At 35.7% G+C, this 17,298-nt stretch overlaps 1 protein-coding gene across 6 annotated transcripts in view; it reads left to right on the top strand.

The window, feature by feature from the left end:
• LOC129002602 (dmX-like protein 2) overlaps positions 1-17,298 on the top strand; it is a 177,984-nt gene that overhangs the window by 47,703 nt on the left and 112,983 nt on the right. For 5 of the 6 annotated variants that reach the window (XM_054430534.1, XM_054430531.1, XM_054430532.1 and 2 more), the window contains 10 exons: positions 94-238; positions 625-774; positions 1,597-1,840; positions 2,370-2,512; positions 3,261-3,406; positions 3,986-4,098; positions 7,062-7,211; positions 8,037-8,270; positions 9,490-9,650; positions 10,157-10,293. In XM_054430534.1, coding sequence (XP_054286509.1) covers positions 94-238; positions 625-774; positions 1,597-1,840; positions 2,370-2,512; positions 3,261-3,406; positions 3,986-4,098; positions 7,062-7,211; positions 8,037-8,270; positions 9,490-9,650; positions 10,157-10,293 — 1,623 coding nt within the window. The remainder of the gene's footprint in view (positions 1-93; positions 239-624; positions 775-1,596; positions 1,841-2,369; positions 2,513-3,260; positions 3,407-3,985; positions 4,099-7,061; positions 7,212-8,036; positions 8,271-9,489; positions 9,651-10,156; positions 10,294-17,298) is intronic. The other variant, XM_054430529.1, reaches the window with a different exon arrangement.

The following is a 17,298-nucleotide window of genomic DNA, read 5'->3' as shown; positions in this document are numbered from 1 at the left end:
TCTTATTTTCTTGTATGCTACATATTCAAGTTTGGTAATTTACAAAACCTCTTTGCTCTCAAAGTTTGACTTGTTTACTCGTTTTGTCCGCAGTACCACGTTAGGGAACCTGTCCAATTCACCGAGTGCCTGCTTTGTGGCTTCTGACGGAGAGAGTTTACGAGTTTACCAAGCTGTAATAGACGCTCGGACATTGCTGGCGGAAGTATCTACTTCAGAACGAAGAAGTCGAATGATGGTATTTGCAAATATATATCTATATACTCCGTTCACAAAATTTAGGCACTTTTAGGAGGAAAAAATCTATTCTCTTCACTTATTTCTACCTTTAAAACAACAGCTCATCAGATGAGGTTTGCTATAATGTCAAGCAGCTGCAACTATACATTAACCAAAAAAAGATAGTGGGGAACTTCCTCTCATACTGCATAAATTTTGTGAACGGACTATAATTCAACTGTAATGGACTTTGATAATTTATTTAGCAAACATACTTTTTTAATTTCACTGTTATTGTCATCAGATGGGAGTTATCTAATTACTGAACGGCTTTATCTGCTGCTTTAAACTCTTCTTCTCTGTTGGTGATTCAGATAAGTTGTGATATGATACTGTGTTTTTCAGGGTTCCACGATGAGTTTGTCTACTGATTTATCGTCGGAAGACGGAGCCAAACATATCTCACTGCACGACCGCATCAAGATTGTCTCTCAACAGTCCACAGCTAGACCTGGCTGCGTCATACAGCTCGACGCCATCGCAGACGCTACTCATGTGAGTTCATGTTTTTTATTATTATCTCACTTAAACAAAACTGTCTCATGATTTAGGGTGTATTAACTGTATTCAATTAAAAACCACAAAACATTCAAATAACCAATTTTCATAAAAAAAATTACAATATGATAAAATTTCTTCAGTCTACTCTCTGGAAGTTCTATATTAGGATGAAATAACAGTGTAATGTTTTGAAAACTTTTATTTGCATATATACCTGTCCCCATACTTTTTTGTTCTTCTTCAGGTAAGCTAGCTGAACTCTTATCATTTCAAATTTCTAATTATGAGATTCAAAAATTGATTCTTGCGTTTAGAATTAGAATTTTTTCTTGAGATTCAGTAGATTTGTTACTATTCAGCTTCGACTCATACAAACTATCACTTTCGACTCATACAAACTATCACTTTCGACTGTTGGTTCTATCATCATTTTAACGTTGGCGCCAGTTTTAAAATCAAAATGGATGTATTTGATTTGGGCAAATTTTGGCAGAGTGTGCTTATGTGAATTACCAATTAATTTTGAATACACAAACATGTTCAACCAATTAGTCAAACTGATGAGACAACTTATTATCAAACCACATGTGCAGATGTGTATTTTTGATGCTCAAAAATAGTGGGATTTCCCTCGTTAGTATCACAATAAAGGCTGTTTATTTTTAAGACACTCCGTAAATCAATATTTCAAAAACCGGTCCTGCCAAAATTCTGCATGTGCCAGATTAGCAAGCAGTAGAGAGAGTGCAATGAGCTAAGAGAAAGTGTAGTGTCAAAATACTTGTATTCTTTGTGGAGTTGTCGGTGGTGTTGCAGGACTGGCAGAACACACAGTTCCTACACGTGTTCCAAGAACAGCTGATCACTGGAGAGAGTATGGGACTGGCGGGGACGCCAGGGGGCATCTCACTGACAGAGGGCAGCCACGGGGCCATCGTGGACCTGCAACAGACGAAGGAGTTTGAGGAGCCGTTCTACCTGGTTGTACTGGAACGGACGACACAAGGCACTACAGTACACACCTGGCGAATAGTCATCTCCTCTCAGACTGACAACAGCGGTGAGTTTACGCTCTTGTTACTGTTCTGTCTTTGATTTTTATTTGTACAAAAATTGTATTTAATTAAATTGATTTTTTTTTATTGAGTCAAGGTGGACCTTGTCTGTTGGCGCACCAGCCGCATGAAAGCTTTTTGCGCTTCCTATTTTTTGACTCAGAGAAAACCCAATGCCCCATGAAAAAACTCAGAGAAAATCCAAGTAGTAAAACAGGGATTTATTTTTTTAGTTTGAAAAAAAAATTATATGAAGTTACAAACCTAGCCAATTTGTTTTAAAGAGTTGTAAATTGTTTTGCACAGTGTGTTGAGTTTAACAAAATTATAAAACATTTAGATCATACTGGGTTAAAGATACTGAAATTAGCATTTAAAGGTTTAATTGTATTCAGTTTTCCATTGACTTATATCACTTAGGGAATTGGACATCCTTTTCTTTTAGTTTTAATTCAATTTACCCTTATTTATTGTTCTTCGATAAACTCTGTTTGATTACGGCACATTACCTGATGAGCTCTGATGGTGTTATAGATGAAAATGGAGACCTGATGTACGTGCCAGACAGTAGACTGGTGCAGGACGACACATTGGAGGATGTAGACTCATCCTCTAGGCTGGACGAGTCATGTCACGGCCAGGTCCATACTGGACATGTGCAGATAAATACTACCAAGGTTTGTGACTTACTGATAACCATTATAGGTCAATCTTGATAATCCAACAGATATGGGACCTACAGTTTGTTGGATTAATAAGGATTTTTGGATTACTAAAGGTATAATTCTAAATACTAATGATCAGAAAGAAAAATTAACTGTTTTACAGATATATAATGATTAATGACATTATAGTTACAGCATGTTACAGGCTACAGCACTGCTTCTAGACTTGATAAAAACAAAACATAGCTCATGAGGTAGTAGAGCACTACACATAACAAAATCAGGAAGAGTTTTAATTTTTTTTTTTTTTTGCATTCTGTAGTGACACTCTTATGAAAATTTTTAATTTGACAACTGTGTTCATGATAATACAACACTTTTACCTGTAGGGTGAAAATGGTAATGCTATCACTCATCCAAACATTTTTGCATTATATTTGTTCACAATATTTAGGCGGTTTAAGGGGAAGTTCCCCCACCACTTTTTTGGTATTTAATGTATATTGCTTAATCAGCTGTTGAGCTATTATTTTAAAGGTAAAGAGTCAAGTGTAGGCGATAGATTTCTTCCCCTAAAACCGCCTAAATATTGTGAACAAACTATAATACTAGTGGGATGTTTATGGTTTGTAGTAAAAATATTTATCGTATAGTATACAATGTGTCTGATTATGATATCCTACTTAAAAATTCATCACGTACCATTGCACTGGAATTGAGGAGGAAATGTCAGGATATATGGGTTGGTAATGTGTTGTAGGTATGTACACAAGAGCTACCTCTACCAGACGGGGTTGACGTGATACATGCGGCACCTGCTGGAGGACATCTCAGCTCTGCCTCCATCTATCCAGCATGCTTTGCTCCCTACATCATAGTGACAGCCTGCTCCGACAGCACCATCAGGTATGTGATAGCAACTGTAGAGATGTAGTTGAAAGGGTTGGTAATATTGTTGGAACTCTAGGAATGATGTTTTAGTAACTGTGTAAAATAGTGTAGAACTGTAGGACATGTCGTCGGAACAGTAAAAAGGTGTCCAGGAACAATTTGAAGTAACTTGTAAGCACAAGAGAAACATTATAATTTTTAAGAATCTATTCAATCAAGCATTGCTTATAGTTTATAAATTAACCTTTGATTGAAAAGGGCTTATTGCCTGAGTGGGATGCCTACAATTTGTGAGGTCAGCCTGCTCATCCTTCCTCTCCTTATTTATAAATTAACTAAGAAATACTTAGCTCTACTTCTACAGATGTGCTTATTTAGTGTTAAATAAGATCCCTCTGAAAAGACTTAAATATTTATAGGTTTGTGACTATATTAAGTTTATAGTGCTTTTTAACACAAAAAGTACCACTTGCATATTTTTGTTGCATAGCATGTACACCAGGCAGTTCCAGGTACGTTTGAATAGATAAATTTCATCACTGCGATAAACCTATAACATTAAATTTATTGCTATTTTTATCTTTGTTGTTACAGATTTTGGAAATGCAAAGTCAGCAAAAAGCAAAATGGGAAAGTAGAGCACACATACGAGTGGCAAGAATGGGAAATGTTGCGGAAAGACAAGGAATCAATGATTGAAATATCAGGTAAGACATGAGTTTTGACCAGTAGTGTTTGTTCTAGGGATGGTCAAATCCAGGAATTTTGAATCTCGAATATGAATCTTAAAAAAATCAAATCTCTAATCTTGTATCTTTGAATCTTGAGTCCCAAAAATAATTACGAACGGTCATTTTTATACGGTGATTAAAAAGCAAGAATGGAATAGGGAGCATTTAAAAATAAATATTACACTAACCATGAATTACTTTTTATTTGCAATGAAAAGTTAAGTTACATAATTAAGTTACTTTTTACACACGGCATAAATAACAGACCACTAATTGATAACATCTTCAAAACCTATTATTTTAGCCTAAATCGAACGGTCGGTATCCTTTATTTGGACGGCAAATACTAAATATTCATTATTGGTTATTTATGGTTGTTGTAGGTAGGCCCCTACACTTGTTGATTTTAAATTTGTTGAACGATAGTGTACTTTGTTATTAAAATTTTAAATAACTTATTAAATACTAAACATCAATTCAATCCACAGTTGAGCTTCGATTGGGGATCGTATTGTATAAATCGTCGTGTCATCTGTCTATTGTCTACAGTACAGTTCCGCAATTGCTTGCTACACGAACGCAGACAATACTATTGCAGTCAAGGTTAAGTCGATAGCAATAGCAGCAATAGTTGATTGCACTGAACTAGAGCTACAACCCATGGTAGCACTGAATGCGAGAATTGAGAGACGTTGGTCGCCATATGTACAAGGGGAATAGTACTTTGGAACTAGGGGATTGTGGGATAGCAATTAAGCCAATGAGTTGGTTGATTATTCTAGTGGTACCAACATAACAACATTTTACAGCATCTCGATTTTATTAGTAGTTTTGCCGTGCCAGTGCTACCTCCATTTGGATGTTTTCAGTCTATGACTGATTCGTTTTGTAAAAAGCAAGAGCGGTTCCTTGATTCTGTTTACTCATCAGACTTAGATACGATAAATAACTGAGAGCGCACGATAATTTTGGGCCGGCATGAACTACCCGGTTACCTGATTCAGAATTTAAATGAACAACAAAACATTGACCATTTCAACTTCCTTAAAATGAGTTTTTATATGGAATCAGTGGTATCGACAATCGTAAGTAATATTTCAGAACTGGTATCGAATCAAGAAATTCTGTTATTGACCTCGGCCTATCCCTATTTAAAATACAATTAATATTCGACTAGGACGTAATTCAAGCCATGGCCTTAAATTTTGAGACCTGAGTTTGGCCTTGTTCCAGCCATGTGTGGATGGAAACTGCTGCTACACGTTATCATAGAGCTGGCGGTGAGTCAGTGGACCCGAGATTCGAATCTCGAATCCGAATCTTTTCTTAGGATTCGGTGGTTTCAAGATTCGGATACGACACATCCCTATTTTGTTCTTGTATTTGGGTTTTTGAATTACATACTTTAAGGAATCTGTTCGAAACATGGCTAAAGTCTTTGGATACATGTTATTTTAAGTAGTGAATTAGTATTATTATTTGAACATTTTAACACCTACTGTTAAATATCATTTACTTATTGGAGTGGCCACTGGTACCTTAAGAAGTACTTGGCCTGGATCATCTTCACAAGATCCAAAATCGGAAAATCCAACATTCATATTGCAGATCGGAAGATCCAAAGATCGGTAGATCCAAAAGTAAAGTCATAACGAGAAATACATTTTTACATTGTGAAGTAAACTTATGAAATAGGCTGTACATTTCACTTTGGATCTTACGATTGTAGTTGGGTCAGAAGATCCAAAAAGCAATATGTTAGAACCGAAGATCCAAAAGTATGAACTATTGCGTCCCTCAGATTGAAGGCGTTCAAATACCCCCAACTACTCCCAAACTCAAATAGAAAGTAATAATTAATTAAAAACATCACATAAGAAAACAAATAAGAAGGCACAAGGCAATAGGATGACGGCGTGTATTTAAATGCCCTCAATATGAGAGATGCAATATCTCAAGACTCATCTTACTCATCTTTTGGATCTTCCGATCTGACACATGCATTTTGGTTCTTCCGACCAGTGTTTCCAAACGTGGCATTATTATCCCAAAAACTGGAAATTTAGACCATGAGCGGGATTAAAACGGGATGCGGGATAAAACGGGATTTTCAGCTATAACAACTTTTTAAATTTTTTCTATTTAATTTTAGAGGAAAACTCAAATTGATTAAACTACTATAGTAAAATATTAAAGCAATGTTTAAACAACTATTTTAACATGATACCTCAAATATAACATTTAGGATTACTGTAAACAAAAAAATATGTGGGATTAAAGGGGATTTTTCTTAATTCAAAAGTGGGATTAAACATGATTTCTCGACCCATTAAGCGGGATTAATGTTTTGGTCTTGTGGAAACACTGCTTCCGAACCTGTACGATAGGAAGATCCTAAGTGAAATGTAAAGTCTATTTCATAAGTTTTTCTTCACAATGTAAAATTGTACTTCTGGTTATGACTGTACTTTTGGATCTACCAATCTTTGGATCTTCTGATCTGCAATATAAACGTTGGATCTTCCGATTTTGGATCTTGTGAAATACTCCCCTAAGCTTCACTGCCTCCAGCTGTCTCTTTCTTGAGCTTCATTTTCATTTCTTCCCTATATCTTTTTGAATTTGATCCCTCCATCTTAGCCTAGGCTGTCCTGGTTGCCTTCTTTCTTCGGGGTTTCTATCAAGTATGTTCCTTGCTGCTGAATTTTGCTGTCTTCTCATAGTATGCTAGACTCTTAAATATGCTAGACTAAATTTTCAAACTCAAACGTTTTTGACCAACATTTAATCTAGTTAATGAAAACAAATAGATTGTACAAGTGGCAGTAAATGCATTGCACATATTTTTTACTTATAGTTTCCTTTTTAATATATTTTAACCCCTACTTTATGTAATTTTACAAATAAAATGACCAATTATGTTTGTTATTGCTTTGTAGGTCAGCCACTAAACATTAATGCCGCCTACAGTGGGAGGATCGCGTGTGCCTACAAGTATGGCAAATCCTTCACTCGACCGTCTCGCAAGGACCCTGACTCTCGATATGTCAACCTCTGTGTAGCCATCTACGAATGTGAAAGCACCGGTGGTAAGTTATTTTATATCCTTATATGTAATACAATACTGTTCATGTGGGTAGGTTCTACTACTGGAAATTCAAGTGGAGACAGGTCTCGGGAAGGACATGTTACTCTGTGGCTGGAAACCATCGACCTTTACCTGTGTCACGAGGAGTGTTAGCTTGATTCCACCACTAGATGAAGCAGTGCTTACTCCAATTAGATTACTAGATTTTGGTTTATAAACACAGAACTAATGTTTCTGCAAATATTGGCTTACCTGAATGGAAAAGAGTTCACTCCGGCACAAGATCCACACTAAAGATTTCCTCAGGTCCAATGTTCACCAGGAAATGCAGGCTCAGGGTCAAGATGATCTTTGTGGTTATCACTGGATGAGAGAATGGCACAGTAAAATATCATTTTGTATTGGGTCTTGGAGCAGTACATGCTTGATGGAATATTCAAAGATATGTGTTCCAAGGTCTAAGTACTATTTCTTTTCAATAAACTTAACTCTGTCTCTTTCTTTAACCCAAACTTTGTTATTGCACTGAAAATATTACTGTGTTAACTGTAAAGAAGTCCTACGTCATCATCATTACTATTTTGACTGACCTTACAAGTCTGATGTGTGTCAGCTTCAACTCATTAATATCCTTAAAGGCAATTTACTGTGATAAACCGTCCTAGTCCAAGAAAACAGGTTCTGCAGTTTTGGTTTATGCCCAAGGGTGACTCAAGTGTGAGTTTACTCATCTTAAGACTTGAGCAAGCCTTGTTTTCATGGTTTATCCAAGAGTTGATAGTTTGCGTCATTGTAGGAATCCTAGATAATGTCGGTTCTGTTGTAGGGTCAGAATGGGTCCTAGAGGACACTCTACATCTCAAGAACATCCACCTGCCTCGTATCCAGGTAGACCCCAGTGTGGACCTCAGCTACATCTACGACCACACTCTGCTGTCCAAGAAACAGCGGCTGCAGAACAACTTCATAAAGGCCATGAGCAACGAGGAACTTGACCCTCGCAGGAATGGAGATATGAACGGTCTCGGAGAACCTGCTAGCTTGGTTAAAACTGGTGCGGGTGGGTGTTAGGTTTTTTCATGAAAAAGAAACAAATGAGTTTAAAAATGTTTTAGTATATTTAGTATTATTCAATGAGTTTTTACTTCTCGAGTATATGTTGCTCACAGAAGACTGCCGAGAGGAAAAATTTTCTTTTGGCACAATGATGTTATTAAGGAAGGAAAAAGGCTATGCATTTTGTTTTCCTACTATGGATTTTCGCTTATCCAATATTGCTTGAAAAGTGTTTGTGGATCCTGAAATATAATTCAGTTAGGCCTTTCATTTCATTTCATATAACTTTATTCATTAAAGTACAATACATAGATACAGGAATGGCGTCAAGAGTAATTTAATAAAACTATAACTAACTAAAATACTAATCATTATCATGCATGGCATAATAACATACCATCAATATTAATAGCTTTTCAGATCAAATAAATTAAAACAAGCAGTGCAATATGAAAGTTTATAGGCCTACATGAAAATATCAAAATTAAAAATATAGATAAAATTATTTTAAAACCAAAAGTTTCAATTGATATGAAACGGAGCAATTAATAACTTAAAGAACTAAAACTCTTCAAAGGAGTACATAGCCTTGTTGATAAGAAACTTTTTCAATTTTGATTTAAATTTATTTTTGGAAGTTTCTAATTTGATTTCTTTAGGAAGTTTATTATAAGCCTAAGAAATACTTTCTAATAAAAAAATAATTTTCATACTATTCCATCTTCTCTTAGCATTCTGTACTGTACAATGCCTTTTACATGAATCAGATAACATTTCAATGCAATTGTAATTGTTTTCTTAAAATTAAAATCATGCAATTTTGTTTGGTACATTTAAATTTAAGGAAGACAAATGAATTAATTGTGCATCTGTTTTCAACGACCTTTTGTTTGTTAAAAAGGCTTTTTCCCCCTTATTCTCTATAACTCCGGACTGTCATTTTGAGGTTAATTTTTCCAAAATTAAAGAACTTGAGCGACTTTCATGCTTTCAAATTACTATTTAACTTAACCATGCGTTGTTTTCACAGAGACGTTGAATATCAGTGACTTCTGAATACATAGAATAAGTATTACCATGTTTGCAATTCATTTCAAGGGCTAATTTTTAGGTCCACTTCCTCAGTGTAACTTCTTTTTAACTTAATTTTACATATTAGTAAAATATTAGTGACAAACAATTCACTTAAAAAGACAATAACACCAGTTGTTATTTTTACGCAGGTCTGCTAGCTGTCCCTAGCTTCAGCACGCTGCAGTCACTGCGCAAGAGCATCATAGAGAATGGCAACAACTGTCCACTGACACAGAAACACCTGGTACAGCTGGACTGGGTGTCTAAAGAGGACGGCTCACACATTCTCACAGTGGCTGTAGGAAGCAAGGTGAGAGCTTCAGTATATCACACACAACCACTGTTTTGAGATGGGGATGCAGCTAAGGTGCATTTTACCCGTAGATGAATGGCAGATAAAATTTATAACTTTGGGTCAAGTTTAAAACCATCCAAATTCTACGGAATTTTCTAAATATCAAGCCTGAAGTATTTTTTGCGAGGATAGCAGGGAGTCCAATCTGGCACAATAAACATAAAACGTTACAATTTAGGTACACAATAAACTAGTCTATTTTACAATCACTGATAGAGTTTTTTGCTAAGGAAGGTTTGAGTTGGAGAGAGAATTTAACTCCTGGAACAGTTCATCTCTCTCTTCGATTCAAACCAGATTTAACTTCTTCCCATTCAAGTAAACCCGATATCCCTCTCCCCCCCCCCAAAAAAAAAACCCTAAACACGTAGGCTCTTGTGCTCTATGTTACACCCTTCTTTATAAATGTTTAAGTCATACAAAGAGCTATTTTGATGTTATTTGAGAGTGTTTGGTCACAGGTGATGCTGTTCACCCCAGTGTCCAGTGATTTAGCCCAAGCCAACATGAAGGCCATGAAGGAGTCTCAGTCCACAAACCGTCCCATTCTCAGGAAGGCCTCGTCCCTTGCTGCTCCCAACTTTGTTGATGAGATTAGGTGAGTAAAAAAAAATCTAAATGTAGACTACCAAGCTGAAGAGCCTGACCTAACATAGATTCATACTCCTCTCTCGGTTTTATCTAGGCCCGAATTAATATTTTTTTGCTTCAGGTCCAATTTAACCCATGTACCCATGATTTTGCCTGGTTTAGCATTTGCGACACAGCTCTTGGTAGTGTTATTTATTTCATAATTCAATTGTTAGATTATTGTAACTCATAATAAACATATGGCAGGCTCTACAGTACAGTAGTCGCAGCTAGTCTGGGTGTGCGGCCGCGCTAGGGTGCGAGGTGTAGAGGGGAGTGTTTATTGCTCATTTCCAAAAACATCTGGCCCACACGGCTCTCTGGGGTTGTTCAGCGCCTCACTGCTGTCTTCATGGCTTTGGCGTGGGGGACGGTTAGTACACAAGGGTCCGCGCGCCCAGACTAGCTTCGACAACTGTAGTTCTATGTGCTTATTCTTTATCTCTAGTAATTTTACAAGAATCCTAATCTCAAATCAAGGTGTTTAACAAATCTCAAGAAAAGAATCAATATCTAGATCCATCGACTGTTTCACAAGTTGAATCAGGAATCTAATATTAAGTTGCAAGCAAATGTAATGGAATTGGATTAATGATTTTAAAGGGAGACGGACAGCGTTCTTGATCTTTGTTTGGGGTAATCCCCTGATTTATGGCCTAAGGATAGTGATCGATGGAGGAGGGGTGAGAAAGCGAGAGTGATAGCTGGGGTGTCATACCACAAGCAAACAGTTAATCTATAGGTCACTTAAATTGACTTCCATATGAATTACAAAGATTATATACAGAAATAGTAGCTAGCAACGGAAACTAATTGTTCTAATATATTTCCTGTTTTCTCGCTAACCTATTTACAATTATTTGAATACTTGAAGTGTCATCAGCATTCGTTGTTATTAGGTAAAACCTTCTTTTTCTAGTTTCTAGATACAATCTTGATCTTTTCATCAATTCATAATTATAGGCCTCATACGGTTAGTTGGAAGTCTTAGATTTCCCATATGTCTTGTGGTATAAAGACAATTTAAATTACAAAAACTAACCAATATATAAGGCCTAACATCAAAGGCAATTATACTTTATCGATTGGCAAAAAGAAATAAAGTGTTAACCTTCAAGAGCGGACGAAATATTTTATTAGCGAATTTCCCATATAGGGAATAAGCTATTACCGTAGTACTCATGGTAAGACCTGGACGCGGGACCGATTTTTTTTTCGTTTTGAGGTCCCTAGAGGCCAAAAACACCATCCGTTCAAATTCATATATATATATATATTTATATATATATACTAGCTGACCCGGCGAACTTCGTATCGCCTAAGTTGTAGGTTTCCCCTAAGACAGACCGATGGAAAGAAAGTACCGTTACGTTTAATTTTCAAGATGATCTCATTTGCATCGCTCAATCACGTCCTGGTTGAAGTTCGTTCGCTACGCTCACTCACCTTTGGGTTGGAGCTCGTTCGCTACGCTCACTCACCTTTAGGTTGGAGCTCGTTCGCTGCGCTCACTTGCCTTCAGGTTAGCTCGTTCGCTACGCTAACTCGCCTCCAGGTTGAAGTTCGTTCGCTACGCTCACTCACCTTTGGGTTGGAGCTCGTTCGCTACGCTCACTCACCTTTAGGTTGGAGCTCGTTCGCTGCGCTCACTTGCCTTCAGGTTAGCTCGTTCGCTACGCTAACTCGCCTCCAGGTTGAAGTTCGTTCGCTACGCTCACTCACCTTTTGGTTGCAAATTAGCTGTTGTTATAAATGTAAAAGAAATAATAGTGCTGCACCCTGTTGGTAATCCTTGTAACTTTAATGCTATTGAACATCATAGAGCAGAACCAACTTGTTTAATTGAAACAGCTGTTAAGATTCATTAATTCCATTTCTCATAAGGTTAACATGGGAAACTCCAGAGCCACTGGGGCGGAGCCCTTTTAAGAATTTCGAAACGGGAAATAGTTTACGTCCGATTCGCATACCTACAGAATTTACACACCAAATTTCATAACGATCGGTGAAGTCGTTCCGGAGGAGTTTGCAGACAAACACTGTGACACGAGAATTTTATATATTAGATATATATATGTCCGTCAGCACGATAACTCGACCAAAAATGATCCGATTTCGATGAAATTTGGTACAAACGTGTAAACCTACGTTTATTCGAACGAGTTTGCGATCCAGCATGATCGGACCATGGGAACGGGTGTTTACGGGGGTGTTATGGGGTAAAAATAGGTTTTTCCCATTTTTGACCCAAAAAACATAAAATTTAGCAATTTATTTCCCAACCATTTTGTAGAGCTTCAAAAAACAAATAATTTAGTATATTGAAGCGTTATTATGCGCCTAATGGTTACGGAGAAAATTCCAAAAAATTGTAAATTTAAAATTCCCATGTTATTCTTATGGAGAATGAGTAAACTGTTGTAGTTTGCTTGTTTATGAACATATTTTGATCAAATTTGGAAAATGTTTTTATTTCTTACTAACTATTAACATTTTACAAAAAAAAAAAAACAGTTTTACCCTCCCTGATGCAGCAAACCTAAGTACTTGTTAAACTAATTCTATTTAAATCGGGAATAAATGTTATATTTTTAAGTAGACATTTCAGTGTAAATCCAATCAGTCAAATGGAAATTCGCTTAGTCTGCAGGTTTGCTGCGGCGGGGGTATTTTATAGTTACAAAGGTTTATGACAAATTACTGTAAATAATTGTAAATAGATTAGCGACAAAACAGGAAATATATTAATTAAAACTAGTGATGGTCGGATCCGGATATCGGAATACCGGATCCGCCGGATCCAAGCTAGAACCGGCAACGGATTGGATAAAAAAATTCCGGATCTTGGGCTGGATCCGGTTTTGATAGATCCGATTTTTTCCGAATTTCCCCGATTTTTTTACTAACATAAAGCTGTCTGTATCCATGAAAAAGACAGATTTTTTCCCGATGTTTTACTCAATGTCACAGTGCTGTATATTACGACGTCAATAACCTCTATAGTTAGGCAATGTCACAGTTCTGTATATTACGACGCCAATAACCTCTTTGGTTGTGCAATGTCACAGTACTGTATATTACGACATCAATAACCTGTATGGCTGGGCAATGTCACAGTACTGTATATTACGACGTCAATAACCTGTATGGTTAGGCAATGTCACAGTATTGTATATTACGACGTCAATAACCTCTATGGTTGGGCAATGTCACAGTACTGTATATTACGACGTCAAAAACCTCGATGGTTGTGCAATGTCACAGTACTGTATATTACGACGTCAATAACCTCTATGGTTAGGCAATTTCGCAGTACTGTATATTACGATGCCAAGAACCTCTATGGTTGTGCAATGTTACAGTACTGTATATTACGACGTCAATAACCTCTGAGCAATGTCACGACGTCAATAACCTGTATGGTTGGGCAATGTCACAGGACTGTATATTACGACGTCAATAACATGTATGGTTAGGCAATGTCACAGTATTGTATACTAGCTGTTTGCCCGTTCTACGTACGGGAATCTTGTAGTAAGTTGAAACCTTCTTATACCTTCTTTCTGTTTATTTTAAACAGTTAAAAATACTGACGGTTTATGGCCAATATGTTCTTGAGGTCATTTTGTGTGCAAAGAACAAAATTCCTAATGATGTCCCTAACGAACCCACACATCATTATAACACAAGAAAAAGTAACTCTATAAGGCAAAATCAGCACAGACTGAAGCTCTATGAAAAAAAACCAACATATGTTGGTGAACAGTTTTTAAAATTAATCCCAGAAAATATTAATAAAGAAAAAAATTCAATTAAATTTAAAAGACAACTGAAAGCTTATTTAATTAACGAGGTAATTTACTCGCTGGATGAATTTCTAAACCTCCCTCTTAAATAAATAAACTATATATGAATGTATCAACAAAGCTTCCTTAGATGAATTGTAGGAAATAATATTTAATTTATGCATTGATAATTTTAAGAAACCTTTGATTATATATATACCTTATACCTTTTTCATACCTGTATTTTGACACTATTTATGTATGTTATATGCTACTTACAAATAAAGATTATTTGAATTTGAATTTGAATTTATATTCAGAACAGGAGTTGGTTTGCATATGAATATTTCCTGATATGCTGGAAAAACTATTACTGTATAGGAATACCGATCGTGTTAGTCCATATTTTATATCTAATGATAAAAGGAATTGCTTTATAGATCTATGAGGCATAGAACTAAGGTAGGTCTGTAATTGAAAGTTACGTTTCACACTGGTTAAAAGTGGTTAAAATACTACCTCAACCTCACTACTGCACACATTATTCGGGTTGAAATTTTCATTAACATAGGTGCTTAATTTTAATGCTTAAAACATCTTGTCTTTTCCACGAAACAATGAGAAATAAGGACATTAATACGTTACCAACAGACAGCATACACACACAAATACAGAATTGAATTAGGGGATCTCCTACGCTTTAACATTAAACAAAACAATTATTTGAAAGTTTTTATAGTGTCATCAAATTTTATGATTATCGTTTTTAGGCCTAATCAAACTGAAAAATTTGTGTAAATCAGTTGGCAAATATATAAATAAGAAAATAAATACACAGTCCACAAAACATTTATACGTTAACAACACCAAGCGTTAACAATTCATGATGGTTTGCTAAAAAAAATCATTCAATAATGTTTTATCATTTTCATAGCATAAACTAACATTTTGGAGTCCAGACAGAAAACTCAAAAATTATACAGTAAGACATCAATTAAATTTAATAAGAAATAAGGTGCAGCACTAACGATAACTATAGGTTAGTTGTAAATAGTGATGTGTTTGTACGTAATAATTATTCTTACTGCTACCACCGGTTCTAGGGAAAAGTAGCAGTACCAAAAACCAACGTTTACATTTAAGAAAATAACTGTAGTACTTACGACCAATTCAAACCGTCCTTCTAATCAAACTGTATTATAGGTGTTAATCCGTTGGCAAATATATAAATAAATAAATACACAGGCCACAAAACATGTAACATGTAACGTTAACAACGTAAAGCTTTAAAAACTCACTATGGTTTGCTCAAAAAACTGCCACTTGATGTGATGCAGTACCGAAGTTATTAACCTCCCTTGGTTTTAATTTTCTTTTTAAGTTTTCAAAAATCAAAGTTATTTCCCATTAAAAGCATTATTTGTAAGCAACTTTTAATGTTAACATATAAAGACAGTTTGAAGAAACCACCTTTATACAAACAAAGGTTTCTTATTTAAAAGATTACATAATCTCTAAACGATAATCGGTACATATATCTAGCAAACATTCGGAGGAAATGGGAAAAACGCACAAATCTGGGGTTTTGGACGCTTTTAGTTTTACTTCCTAGGTAGAAAAAGTACCGATATTGTTGTCAAAATGTAAGTAGAAACCAAAAGTGACACATTGGAAAAGTGAGTTTAGCTACATCTGTAAGTTAAACTTCTGTTACGATCACAGCGAAATCATATAGATCTTCCAAGATATCAGTAACATCCACGATCACCCCTGCATTTGTGATTTTTTACTTTGCACTTTACACAACTGTCCTTGAAGCGCCGTCAATAAGTGAAAACCTGGGGACGATGATTAAAAAAATTAGGTAAGTTTCCCAGCACTAATACAACACTGATTCACGGCATTTTCCCCGGTTATGAAAGCTCAAGAACAATCGTTGGACTTGCGATTAATTAAACCGGTTAAGTAAGGCACAACGTTTTTAATCTCACTTGGTTTGGATGTGCTAACAAAACTTGATCGGAAATGGTTGCGGTATTTGTAAACAACTTTTAATGTAAACATATCAGTGACAGCTAGAAGTGAGAACTAATCCAAACAGCTGATCGTTATTTAATAAAATGTAATAGTAAACATTAGGAGAAAATTGTACAAAAAACTAACGAAATTGGGTTTTTGATGGTTCGTAATTTTGTTTTCAAAGAAGCGAAGCCATGTTTTTATAGCCAAACACATTCTCACCAATCCAGTAAATACAAAAAATGATTAGAACCTTGATCGGTAATCTAGTTTTTTAGGAGTAGGCCGCGTAAAATGACATTTTGGCGTTACAGACGGAGTCACAGAATGGACAAACAGACAAACAGACATACAGACAGAAATTGAGATAAGACTCGTTTCAGCTTTCATAGGCTATGAAACGTAAAAATAACCAAAAACTGCATGATTCTAAGCAATGTACAGACAAAACTCTAATTTTATTTATATAGATTACGACGTCAATAACCTATATAGTTGGGCCATAATATAGTAGTTCACAGTACTGTATATTACGACGTCAATCAAATCAAATAAAATCATCCTTTATTCATAATGTACAATATGTACATGAATAGTGTCAATTATTAAGAACACCAACATAAAAATAATATAATTCATAAAATAACAATAACCTGTATGGTTAGGCAATGTCACAGTACTCTATATTACGATGTCAATAACCTGTATGGTTGGGCAATGTCACAGTAATGTATATTACGACGTTAATAACTTCTATGGATGGGCAATGTCACAGTACTGTATATTACGACGTTATTAACTTCTATGGTTGGGCAATGTCACAGTACTGTATATTACGACGTCAATAACCTGTATGGTTAGGCAATATCACAGTACTGTATAGTGTATATTACGACGTCAATAACCTGTATGGTTAGTCAATGTTACAGCACTGTATATTACGACGTCAATAACCTGTATGGTTAGGCAATGTCACAGTGCTGTATATTACGACGTCAATAACCTGTATGGTTAGTCAATGTTACAGCACTGTATATTACGACGTCAATAACCTGTATGGTTAGGCAATGTCACAGTACTGTATATTACGACTTATCCACCGAATCTTAAGAAAAGATTGGGATTCGAGAATATATATATTTTTTTAAATAGAATTATGAGGCATGTAC

The sequence above is a fragment of the Macrosteles quadrilineatus genome, unplaced genomic scaffold, assembly GCF_028750875.1.
Source record: "Macrosteles quadrilineatus isolate MER2022 unplaced genomic scaffold, UCM_ALF_1.0 Scaffold_9__3_contigs__length_116548681, whole genome shotgun sequence".
Classification (NCBI taxonomy): domain Eukaryota; kingdom Metazoa; phylum Arthropoda; class Insecta; order Hemiptera; family Cicadellidae; genus Macrosteles; species Macrosteles quadrilineatus.
This window is presented reverse-complemented; position numbering and strand designations above follow the sequence as displayed.